This window comes from Epinephelus fuscoguttatus, linkage group LG1 (assembly GCF_011397635.1).
Source record: "Epinephelus fuscoguttatus linkage group LG1, E.fuscoguttatus.final_Chr_v1".
In the NCBI taxonomy this organism is placed as follows: Eukaryota; Metazoa; Chordata; class Actinopteri; order Perciformes; family Serranidae; genus Epinephelus; species Epinephelus fuscoguttatus.
The window spans coordinates 45,283,911-45,297,106 of record NC_064752.1 but is presented as its reverse complement, the minus strand read 5'-3'; the positions used below and the strand labels follow the sequence as shown (position 1 = coordinate 45,297,106).

At 41.6% G+C, this 13,196-nt stretch overlaps 1 protein-coding gene across 1 annotated transcript; it reads right to left on the bottom strand.

The window, feature by feature from the left end:
• Positions 1-3,751: 3,751 nt before the first annotated feature.
• lg1h3orf14 (linkage group 1 C3orf14 homolog) lies at positions 3,752-12,383 on the bottom strand. Its single transcript, XM_049571927.1, has 4 exons — positions 12,280-12,383; positions 10,478-10,601; positions 10,204-10,272; positions 3,752-8,121 (listed from the first exon to the last, which is right to left on the bottom strand). Exons 1-4 carry the CDS (start codon positions 12,375-12,377, stop codon positions 7,945-7,947), a joined length of 468 nt encoding a protein of 155 aa, XP_049427884.1. The 5' UTR covers positions 12,378-12,383; the 3' UTR covers positions 3,752-7,944.
• Positions 12,384-13,196: the final 813 nt, after the last annotated feature.

Genomic DNA, 13,196 nt, shown 5'->3' with positions numbered 1-13,196 from the left:
TACATACAGGATGGAAGTGACAAAAAAATTACATACTACGCACAGTTACGTAAATTACCTACATAAAGTACTTTGCATAGTTAAGTACAGTACCTATGTGAAGTTCTTTGTGCCACATCACTACGTTGACCTTTGGTTTCCTATGGGACACGAACAGACAGCCCGTTCTCATTCCCAACTTGTCAAATACTGCCGCTTTGTAACTGATGTGGGTGTTAGATAACAAAAAAAAACACCCTTTGTGGCATGCTGAAACACAGACTGCAACATCACTGGCAACTACTGTACTATAAAGAGCAAGACAGTCCCTACAGGGTGGGCGTCTCCCGTGTGAAGCCAAAAGTTAATGGAGTTATTTCACTATCAACGTAGCGTGCTAGCATATGTGGGATGCAACGGTAGTGATGTATGTCACGTGACTTGTAGCACGTGAAATACGTCACATACAAAATGTAGCATCATGTAACTTATGTCTTTTGCTTTCACCAAAATGAGCTCAGAAGAACTGTTGTTCATTTTAAATGGATGAGGGTCATGATGTTTCACAGCAGCTAATCCAAGCACACTTAGTATTAAAATCCACTGCTTATATCAATAACAGCATGATGATGTAGAAGAGATAAATAGCCCGAGTCCATTTTAAATAAATGAATAGCCTTGGACACAGTGAGGGTCAGGCAGAGGATCAAAGTCTGATAACCATAAGATAGATAAATATTTGTGAGCCTATGATATGAGGTACAATAAACAAATGTTGAGGCTAGCACAACAAACGGTCACTACGACAAGGGCAAATGAATACCCTGGAGCTGGAAGACCCACCTGCTAGTTCCCAGTGTGCTGGTCAGCTACAGCAGCACAGGAGGAAGAGTTATGCATGCGAACAGGACGGTGTGTAGGCGTTTCTCTGCAGTTTTAGGAGATGTGAATGAAAACATATCCAACATATACTAACATCACCCAGATGTGCTGATCACCGGGATGAGGTAAAAAACAAACTGAAGGCCAGCTCCTTATTCCTGCTGCTTTCTAGCAGCTGTAGGACGCAAAAGCAAAATGGGATGTTGCAGGTGTATACACACTGAACATGGTAGTACCCCCTTCTATAATGCAGCCATGATGGTTTTTTTTTCAGAACTAACCATGTGCTTTTGTTACCTAAAGTTAAGGTAATAAACGTAAAAACCAGGTGTTGTAATTGTATTTTGAAAAAGACTCAATGCATGTAACAAGCTTAAACTGATACGCCATCCCAGAAAGTAAAGAACAGATGCAGAAGGGTACCTGGCACATCAAATTTTGCCATTTCGGTTCACCGACAAGGTGGTATTTGACAAGTTGGGATGAGAACGTGATGCAACAACATTCAACCTGGTTGAATGTCCATGTTTGTTTGACCCACCCACACTACGCTGAGTTTTTTGCTCTTGTGTGTGTCCACCACTACAAAAGATCCTCAGTGACTGTGTATTAGCATTGTTTCAGTACTTTCTGTAATCTGTTTTTCGTAACTTTTAATGCATTTCGTATCCATCACAATGTAATGCGATGTTAAGAATCTGTGCCCATTACAGTTAAGTTCTGTGAGACCCACAATACACACACAGACGTATACAGTCATACTCACTCGGACAGAGAGAGAGAAAGAAGGAGGGAGATAATATGCTTGGGTCCATTGTATCTTCTTTAATTTAGCCTATTGTGGGACCGAAGTCAGGGTGATGTATTAGGCCAACCAGGCACAAGTGTGATAAAATGTTCCTCTCTGCCTTACATTTCTTTTCTTGTTTTTTTTTTTTTTTTACAGTGAAACCCAATCAGACAGAGTGAGATTACCCATGTGCTTTTTCTTAAGTAAACCAATTTAAGTGTTTGCTTTGACTGGTGTGTGAGATAGTAAACTGATTAGAGCGTGATAAAGGCCTTCATTAAGAATCAAACACAACACGCTGGTGCCATGCGTGGATCCATGCCAAGGCAGAATCAATATCAACAAAAGGCGCAAGTACACAAACACAAAATTCATACGTGTCCTTTCAGCTGCCCACTTAATCCGTCAGTCGATATGAATAGCACCGCACATTCGGACTTCACCAGGCGACATCCGTGGAAGCACAATCGATACAGTGACTGAAGTGGAATTCAGCAAGCACACTGCCCCCCCCCCCCAGCTGCTCTAAGAGCAATAATGCAGCTCAAGTATATTCAAGACCAGCCAGGGAAGGATTCTCACATTAGCTCCAGAAAGCCTTTTCTGTTGGAAGGGGCTACAGGAGAGCCAAGAGGTATGCGATTACAGTGACACGAGTGAAGTGAGGGGCTGTTGGAGAGGGAATGTTACACTCATGCCTGTGCAGTCCACAGGGAGCCAAGCCAGGCTACCTTAAGGCCAGTGTTGCTTCCTCTTAGTGTACAACATGAAGCCTTCTATTTAATGTACAGCAACATGACAACAGTCAAGGCCTCTGTGACGGAAAAGACAAAGAGCTGGCAGCCTGGGCTCTTAAGTAGAGGTGACATCCCATGATCAAGGGACAGACTTATGAGCTTGCACAGGGTCAGAGGAAAGCCTCAAACAGCACCACCAGGCATAACATTCAGCAGCCACTCTGATCAGTGGCATCTGAATTCGGAAACTGAGAGAGAAAATAAAAATGTGTAACTCTTCAACAATAAATTTCAACAATCATTTGCAATTTAAATTGCATCAGTAGTTGATACAAATCTGTGATCTCTCCGAGCTCGAGATCCAAACAAATGCAACAGACTCAAAGTGTGAAATAACAGGCTGCAAAAACGCAGCACGCCAAAATATTTTCCCTCCTCCATTCTTTCCCTCCCCTTCACTTGCCCCTGCTACACCCGCAGCATATCACTGAATGAAATGCAGCGTGCAATTACCCATTATCCAATCAACTGGAGTCGACACTTAACCATTTGCACGGCTTTGGGCTCAGCCAATTATCTGTCAGGGCTCTCAGTGGGCTCTCAATAGCCGAACCACATTGCATAATCATATGGCTCCAGTTTATGCCACGCCACCAGAGACGGAGGAGGGCTGGAGGAGAGCCGGGCTGCTGTCTGAGGGGTCATTGTCAGCGTCGGTGGCTGGCAGGATGAAACAAGGTCTGGTCACTGACAACAGCGTCGACTGGGCTCTAGCACCCCGAGGCCTCGGCCATTAGAATACATAATGCAGGGCTAGTCATTTGGAAGGGCTCCAGATCGTGCTCTTCAAAACCCTTTTAGATAATTTGCTACATTGCATCTTCATCACCCCCCCCACCCTGCACACTCCCACTGACCAAACCTGTCACCCGTGATTGGACACATGGCCCTGATACCTCCCCCACCCCCTACGTTCCTTGATCCTGGCCTTGACCTCATAGCACTTGCCCCCTCTTCACTAAACCAGCACCCCACCACCCAGCCCCTACCAGTCCAGACTGGTCCAGTCAGTCAGTAGTGGCCGGTGGCTAGTTGACCCCTGAGGGCCTGCTGCACTGGGGCCCCAGCTGAGGAGCCAGGGCAGCTGCCAACCACCAGCCACTTCAACCCCGGCTGTCCGGATGATTGCATTTGTCAAGCCGCCACTCCGCGTCAGCCCAGCGCAGGTCTGATCACGGACAATTAGGGGTTAAAGAGAGAGAAAGAGAAATGGGGGGGTTGTGGGGGAGGGGGGGGTAAAAGTGAAGGGGTGGGTGGGTCTTGATCCACCCTGGCAGTGAAGAAGCAGGTGCCCTGGCTCTTTTTGCACTGGTGACAAATGGGTGGGACGTTCCTCTCATTACTCCTGTCGTTGCGGCCCGTGTCTCTTTTCTGTACGTCCACACACAACTTCAGTTCTAACAGCTGCATCATATAATGTGGGATGTGTTGTTATTTGACTCCCATGGAAGCAGTCATACTGCGTAGGATCATTTTGCAAATAGCTGACAAAGCCAAGACCTCCAAAACACTTTAGAAGGCAGCTCATAAAGCTGGAGGGCCACAGATCCTGAAGAATTTACCAGTGCAATACCTGAGCGTGATCTTGATATCAACATATTTATTTCAAAACCCTATTTATTTTGAATGTTAATAATGGTTCACAGATTAAAAAAAAAATTCAACCAAATCAGCAGACCTTCATCAGTGCATCACTGTTTAATGTCTCCAGTACTAAATGTATCTTAACAACGTAACACGTTTACAAAAAAACAGTCTTGAGAATAGACTCAAAGTCCAACTCCCACCCCCCTGCAGATATGGACTGCAGCCTGACGAGCAAAGTCAGAATGCCTCACTAAAAATCAGGAGCTTCTAAAAAAAGAGAAGCAAGGGTACAGAGAGAACAAGACAATGAAAGGTGCAGAGAGGCAATGGACAAATGTCTGGCAAAAAATTGTGAGGAAGCAGCAGGTATGACAGGTGGAGCTGATGGTGAGAAGTGAGGCAGACTAATATTAGTGAATAAAACCTGCTACATCGGGCTGAGTTTCAAAGTTACAGTGACTACACTGGTATCATATCAAACTAGGCCATCCACCGGTACCAACCATTTTAAACTATCTTGTTGGAAAGGGGGACAAATAACGCACCAAAGCTACATCAAATTTTCCAAGGCAGTCTTCTGTCAAAACCTTAAAAAGCCTTTAATCAGATGGCTATGTCATAGCAAAATACTAGAAACAAAGAAAACACATCACACCCCCTGCATAACAGCACAAACAGCCTTCTCCCCCACCTTTTTTGGACTTTTGTGTTCCCTACTCAAGAGAATCCTTCGTTATACTTATTAGAACTCACAAGCACTTTGGAATTTTTACTTCTTTTCCGTACAATGAATACTAGTTGAGTCCTGGCTGTCCAACAACATTAAAGGAATTTTAGCGGATGAAAATCAGCAGTGATAATGTGATGAAAAGCCTCCTTTGACAAATGGATTAGTTGACCCATTTTCAAATGCTGACACTATAATTATAAGGTTATTTCGGTGTTGTTAAGGTAGTTTCATAAGGATGATAAACTGAACTGAACATGATACTGTCAGTCATAATGAGAGACAAAGGGAGCGTGTGTTCTGTAAATATGAGTTTAAATCATGTATTGTTGCAAACAAGCTGTGAGGTAATTTCCTCAGCAAGGGTTTAGCTTTACTCATAGAGAGCTTTTTTTTCTTTGACACTGGCTCCCTCTAGTGGTTCTGAAATAACACTACAAACACTGACAGATATTTTCAGTAAAGCAACAGCACATTGATCGTCTACTGTCAGGATGGACACGGTTACTGCTCCCACAACATTAGCGTCATAGAATCATCATTTTGGTCTCAATACAAACAAAATAGGAAAAGGGATAAAATGAGTTACATAAATAAATGCAAAGAATTATCTATGATGATCATTTCGTTATAAAGAACAATAAATGAAATAAATAAAAAACAGGTGCATGTGAGTGCAAAACTACAATCAGTAGGCAATTTGAGGAGGGGCGAGGGGGCACCATCCCTCAGAGTCATCTCATGTGATGCTACTCAGCCAATCAAATCTGTGCATTCTGACAAGCGATTCAACAGGGGTGATACCGCCTACTCTACAGGGACTTTCTCCCTTTGTATAGTACGGTAATTGCCAGTTGCAAGACTTGCAAGAGACAAAAGTGGACAGTAAAAACAGAGCTTTTAATCAAGAATGGACAGACTCTTGAATGTTCATTCTTCTCAAAACTCATACTATATTCTGATTCCGAACAAAGCACAGGGCATCTCTGAGCAAACTTACCCACTCTCATCCCAGCTGAGGCCAGAGATATTAAAATATTTTGTATTATCAATCTGGGGCCGTCCCCCTGTTAGTAATAAACAGATCCCCTACTGCTATGATCATTACAAGCAGCAACATATTCTGTTTTAAAACTCTAATGGTGATCTAAACTGTTAATAGTTGCAAGCATGTGGGTCATCGCTCCTCTGTGAGCAGTGAAATGTAGATTGGCCATCAGCAGTGTGGGCAGTAGTGTCACTACAAGTAGCGATATTACTAATGTAACTGCATTTCTCAGTATTTCTCTCTCTAACGTCACTACTTTCTGAGTCAAGTAACTTTTTAGTAGCAAAGCTGATTAATTGACCAAGGAGATGCAGTAGTGTCTACAAGTTACATGCTCTTCTTCCCAGGAAAAGCTCTGAAGTGCAGCAGATTTTTTTTCTGCAGAGGTCTGGACAAAAGTAAGGATAATAAAAATGAGGATAAGTAATGTGACTGATGCCAGCGCCACACTGAGGGATGTAGACGAGGGAAACACTTCCACATCATATGCTAATCCTTCAGTTTTTTCTGCTCGTTAATTGGCTTTTCTTGGCACGAACCGCCCGACTTAATGCGTCGCTCACTTGTCTTGCCCATAGACTGTATATATTAAGTAAGTGGACAAAAAAAAGTTTAGGTCTGTTATTTTTATTGTTTATATAACTGTCTTTTATTTATTATGGTTTTATTGAGTGAAAAATATATTGTGGAATTCTGTTTTTGAATTATTGACATAGCCAGATAGCCTACTGAGGCAGGCCAAGACAGAGACATGCATTAAATAGGAAGAGGAGAGAGAAAGAGAGAGAGAGCAACAGGCCAACTGATGACGTCATATTTTTGGAAGACATGTTCAAATGTCACAAAGTCTTCCAAAGAAAATACAAAAAGAAGACAGCTTTCATTTAAGTCTGTTATTTTATAAAAAAAAAAGTAACTTTGCAAGTAGTGAGCTACTTTTGACATTTTCTTGTAGTTTCCCTGGAGATAGCTTCAATGTAGTGAAACATACTTTTGTTGGTCGTCAATGTAGTCCACTATGTACACTACGTACCCTTCTGTTGCACTAATTTCAAAAGGGCACTGCTGTTTAAAATCGCGTGCCGCCGTTTTGCACTTACTGGATGTGAAGACGGCTTTTTTTTTTTTATCACCTCTTTTTCTTCATCTTCCTTTTAAATGGTGAATTGCAAACAGACAGTGGAGTATTATTGCCAACATTTGACCACTAATCTCCGCCCAACATAAACCAAACTTACACCACAATGTCAATGCTGATTAAAATGTTCCACCATAGCTAGTAGCAAATTGGCTAGCTGGCAAGGCAAAAAACATGTAGAACACGTATAGCCTCTGCTACGTTACAAAGACAGCTACCGTTGAGGGACCGTTTCGAGTGTGCCAGTGGCACAGTGCATTTTCCCGTACTATGCAGCGTAAACACATGTAGCACACTTGTGCACCCAAATATTAAGTGTTTAGTACTTAAGTACGCAATCTGAGACACACTATGTATTCTGATGTAGAGTAGCTGGTTGCTTAGCTCAGTACATTTCTTAAGTAGCCTGCCCGAAACCATCAGCAGGTATTGGCTGTAAAAATATTAGATGAAAGTGGATTTAGTGGAGTGCATAGACATGTGTTTCTGATACCCCTCTCATTCAGGGGACAAATTTGATCCATTTCTATGAGACAGTCTGGACACTGCTAGCAGAGTTGCCAGCCTGGAGTGCAGTTCATACACTTTACTGATAACCCACAGCATTACACTGAATTACAGCAAATAATAATACAAATAATATGTTAATTATAAATAGTTAAATTTCACCTCTCAGTCAGTCCATATGCACTTTACATCTCTCTGGTTCCCCCCAGCACTTACACTTTTTACTTCTCGCTCCCTTTCTCTGTCTTCCTTTTTTCCCCTCCTCCCTCCCTCCTTCCCTCTTCGATGAGCCAGTTCAAGAACATTAAATGTCTGTGTCCCTGAAACAATTTTGTTTCCAGTTCGAAATGCTCGTTCACCGAAAGTCTCCAACCCTGGTCATGGAGAAGGATCTAACTTAGAGAATCAACAGGCCTTTGATCATCTGCATCATGTGACCATCAAAGCTGTCTTTCAAGCTACAGTGGCACTGTCAGCATCACCGCCCACCTATCGAGCAGTCCGGGCTTTTGGGCGAGGAGGCAGGCCCTGGTCTTTAGCTGTGCTGGGTTTCTGTTTGGCTCTCCTGGGTGGCTGTCCTGGACCATGAGTAGGGGGTGGGCCTTTACCCAGGAGGAAGTGCTCCCAGGCTGGGATAGACTCTTCCACAGACGCCCAATATCTTGTCTAGAACAGAGAAACAACATAAATCTCAGCGTTAGGGCCCACAACTCTGCATCACTGCACCTGACTCAATCAGGTCTGACTCAAGTTCAAGTCAAGTGAGGATTTCGAAGATCTACCACAAGGAATGGTATATTCAAGTGTCATCCTCTAGATTGGAAAACAACTTTGACTACTTTAATGTACAAAGCTGGGGCGGTACAGTGGTGCAGTGATTTGCACTGTCGCCTTGGCTTGGGTCCCTCTGTCTCTGTGTGTCAGCTCTGTGACAGTCTCTGTAACCTCTCAAGGGTGTATGCCGCCACCTTCCCAATGTCAGCTGGGACCGGCACCAACCCTGATGGGATAAGTGGTTGTGGACTGCATGGATGTGCAAAGCTATAAAAGATGTTCTTTTTCAGGAATATCTATTCACTTATTGTTACCTCTGCCAGGTATAAACCTGGAGGGGAGCATGCATCTGGTAGTTTGGTTGTTTGCTTGCTTACCGGTGTATCTGTCCACAGCCAATTTCGCATACTGCTGGACCCATCAGCCCAATACTTTTGTGAACATTTATAAATATGTTCAAGGACCTCTTGTGGTTGTAGTTGAATTTTTCAGTTTTCAACTGTATCATCACCGAACGATAACATAACTTGATAAAATGAAATTGAGAATCTGCATACACTGTATCCTAACTGGATGTGACGTGACTAAATCAGTGTGACGGCATTGTTTTCTATTGGACTGTCTAATAGAAAAGTAATGGCAATAAAAGATAAAGATAAAAACAATACGTAAATAATAAATGTAACAAATTTTACTTTAAACTGACTCTACTAACACACATACAACAGCACATGGCATTAGTTAACCTTCCGGGCTTTCTGCCAGAGAGCCCTTTCTGGAAGAAATATTTTCATTTGAACCCAAACCATCATCTTTTTCCTAAAACTTCAGGGTTATCAGGCTTACAGCCCTGAAGGAAAACTTCTACCAACAGCCATACAACATATAATAACAACTAGATCATTTGACAGAAGTGTAAAATTAAACTAACTAATAACCATCAAGTTCAGTCAAAACTGTTGTTTTTTTTGCCAGTCATTTATTATTAGCTAATGCATGTTCACATTGCATAAATTAAACGGCTAGTGGACTTTTTCCCCTCTACTCATTCCTTAATGAATTACATGTAACCTTATTATTTTTCTTGCTCACCTTTGGTTAATGTCAGTGTGTCTCCCGACAGAACATCAAAGTTGACTTTCAGTCTGCATGCATGTTTTTTTCAGCCCAACCTCATTAAAACAGAGCAGCTAATGTTGCTGTAGAGGAGTTAGCTGAATGAGATGCCATCCAAGCAGCTAACGTTATGTCGTGTTTTATCTTATAATGGCATTGTTTATGTAGGGCATGTGCTCTGTCTGTTGACCCGTACTTTCTCAGAAATTATAACATTTCCACACTGCTGATTTATTCCAGAATAAATAAACGTTATCCTCATCGTCTTTCTCTTGGCTGCTTGCCGTCTGCCTTTGATGGTGACACAGACTTTCAAAATAAAAGCATATCCTAAAGAAGACGTTATGGATTGATGTTTTCACTTTGCATTGATGATATTGGATTGCTGATCACTGAATCGATATATCGATCCAGATCGATGTATCATTACACCCCTACTTCCTACTACTCCAAGATCAGTTACATGTCGGCTTTAAAACAGGCAAAAGCAGCACTGGTCTGTAAAATTTATCTCTTAGGAAAATAATATATCTATACATGGAACTTTATTTTGAAAAGAAAACATTTTCCAAACCTTGCCATGAGCTTTCACATTCATTATTGCCATGATTGGAAAATTAATGAATCAAATGAACAATCTTAATATAAATTAAGATTAATTTAATTAATCAATTTAAGAGGACAGTCCTATAAGTTACATTTAGAACCTTCTCCTTCCTTGCCATATCAATATTGCTTATCTAAATCACTGGGGGCTACTGTATCAACAGTTTACAGATTAGCAGCAAGATTGACCTGAAATGTGAACTTGTGATGCAAGACACTGTCAGAAACATCACACTATTGCACACTTGTTACCTCCAGAGCCAGGAGATTTGGGCTCGGCAGCTGTCTTCCTCTGAGACGATCCTCTACCTTCCGTAAATCCTGCAGTAACAGAAAGCAGACACAGTTCTCTACACACTCTTTAATCTTTATGCTTTAATCTCTTGGTCCTCCGATTTAGTTGATACGTCATTCAAGCACACTCTGTACATGCCCACACAGGACAGTTTTATCAAACTAAGTGACAACAGCTGTGCAGGTGGATATTATGGCTCCTTCGGAGTATGTACTTTACAGCCCTTCCTACCTGCAGCAGTGTGGCGTTCCTGTGGTGAGCGGCCTCAGAATCTTTCACCTGCTGCTTCCTTTGCATCTTCAGCTGCTCTCTGCAACTCTCCATCTGCTCCAGCAGCTCTGCTCTCCTTCCTAAACTGATGTCATAGTGTGAAAGTAACTGTCAGAGGGATAACTCTGAATATGAACACAGGTTCAGTTTACACTGACTGCTCGGTGTTTCTCTTACAGCACAAGCACCTCTGCCAGTGTTAAGATTAAACACGGTGCTTTAATTTAATTCAATTGACAAAATGAAATGAGCACATTAAACAATAATATCAAATTAAATGACAAAGTTATATTCATCGTTTATGCCAAGAAAGAAATCTGAACTGAAGAATTGGTATTGAGAGAAAATCTAAGGATTGCCAAAGGGGACATGAGAAACAGTATTTTTCCAAATTCAGCTATCTGATGCACAGACAGTAAATCCTTTTAGTCTGAAGAAGCACCCCTCATGCTGTAACAGTCTAAACTTACTTTCATACAATCCTGTACACCTTAGTGCAGTGAAGCTGAAGCAGTTCAGTTGATCAATTTGATAACAACTGATCAGAAATACTTTTAATAACTGAGTAATCACTTATATTTTCAAGCAAACCTGCCATTCCCTGATTCCAGCTTCTCAGTTCAGAATGTTTTTTTGATCAAGACAATAATTGGCAAAATTATTGCTACTGAAAGTCTTTCTTGCAGTCTCATTAATAATTCACTTGCCAAGCAGAGGTGGAGGGAGGAGTGGCTCATGACACACTTTGTTTTGCTCTACAGGCAGTGCATAATAGCAAACCTAGTGGTGAAACGATTTCGCTTATTGCCCCTTTAAGGTAGAATAAACATAATTTTCCTATAGATTACTGACTGATGTACAAAAAAAATAAAAAATCAAGAAGAACATGATGTCGACACGGTTGCAACGGTATGAGATTTTCACAGAAAAATAATGGTCTCAGAAAATATCGCAGTTTAACGGTATCATGGTATTACAGAATTGTTATTATCAGTCAGAATTACCCTTAAAGGAATTCAACAAACAAATGTAAATAAATGTTTTATTACTCTATGTGAAACTTGAAACCATTTTAATGAAGTATGTGTAAAAAGTCTCTCCTTTGAAAATAACTAAAACAAAGTTAAGACTTTCTGCCCAGTTGCATTTTTTCCACCCAATATCATAGATAAGCACGTGTATGGTATGATAAGCGTCTATTTTATTATCATGGTATATCTTGAAACCAGTATACCATTGCAACCCTAGATGGAGATTGGTTTGTCTTTTTGAAGGCATATATAGCAGATGGCACAATTTTAGAGTTCTTCTTTGAACATGGGCATATTTCTGAGATGGCAGTCTGAATCACTCACCAAGGGCCCACTCTCTGCCTGTCACCTTATTGGAGGGCTCTCTCTCTCCCTAAGGCCCCCCCTGCAAACCCTATGGGCCAGCCGCGCTGCCTGTACTATCTATATTTACGCCCCTGCTGGTCATGAATGTCTTTCATGGTCTGATTTCAATAAACCCACGACACGTCTTCTGCGGGAATACAACCGTATATCTGTTTACATCTGTCGGAGCTCACAGCGAAACATGAAACGCATCCCCTGACAGTAACAAAACACGGAGCAAAATTAAAAATGAACTTCTAGTCTCTGAGCTGGCTAACTGGGTGGACAGGGGAGTCGCACTCGTCATGGAGGAACCACAGACCCTACTGGCAATGTTAGCGATCAAACCGGATCAATACTAGTTTATATTAGAGATAACAGACTCACATTTCTTCGTGTTTCTCAAGTAATTCCGTTTCTTCAGTAAGAGAAGCAGACATTGCTGACAACAACGGCACTTCCTCTGATCCTCCGGAGTGTAACATCAAGCTAACAACAATTTGCTATATAACCGGAAGTGAGTTGTACTTCAGAATAAAAGCGCAATTTGTTTAAGAGGAAAAAAGATCACCTTTTTTTTTTATTGTTTTTACTGAACACGTTTGACTGCTGCCGCTGAAACGTTGTGTAAATTATTCTAAAACACTGATTATTATTATATTAGAATGTAATTAAAGGTTTATTACTGTTATTTATTATTATTAAGCTTTCTGTTGAATTACCTGAAAACATATAGTGTGTTAATATGAAACTTCTGTTCGGAAGTTCTTCTTCTTATTTTGGAAAACTGAACAGCTACCCATAATGTTGCGGCGCTCAGTAACCATAGCAATCAAGACACGAGGGTGGCTACCTGCTGCCCTCTGCTGGCTCTATTTTAGAAAGCATTTGATGAATTCAAAGCAAATACGTTTTCCTTTTTGTCTGTTATATACGTTGAAGTCAACCAGGTTCTTATTGAGCAGGCTGAGTCACCATAGGTGTTAACCTTAATATTCTGCCCCCCCCCCACCCAAAAAAACCAAACAGATGCTTTCTTTATGAAAGCATTCTACAGTATATCAGCCACCATCCCCTTGAGCATATCCAAAAGTTCTGTCAGGCCGAATGCACCCAAGAGGGCTAAAATAGCGCACCCAAAAGAGCACCTGAGCGGACACTATCCCTTACATTGTGCTTGTGTTATACCCCATAGCTCCCATGAGGTCAAAGAGCGTGTCCCAGCCTTTTTGAAATAGCCTTGCAAGTCCCCAGGAACAGCGCCAGGCTATGAAGCCAATTTTACATAGTGGCCAAAGTGACAT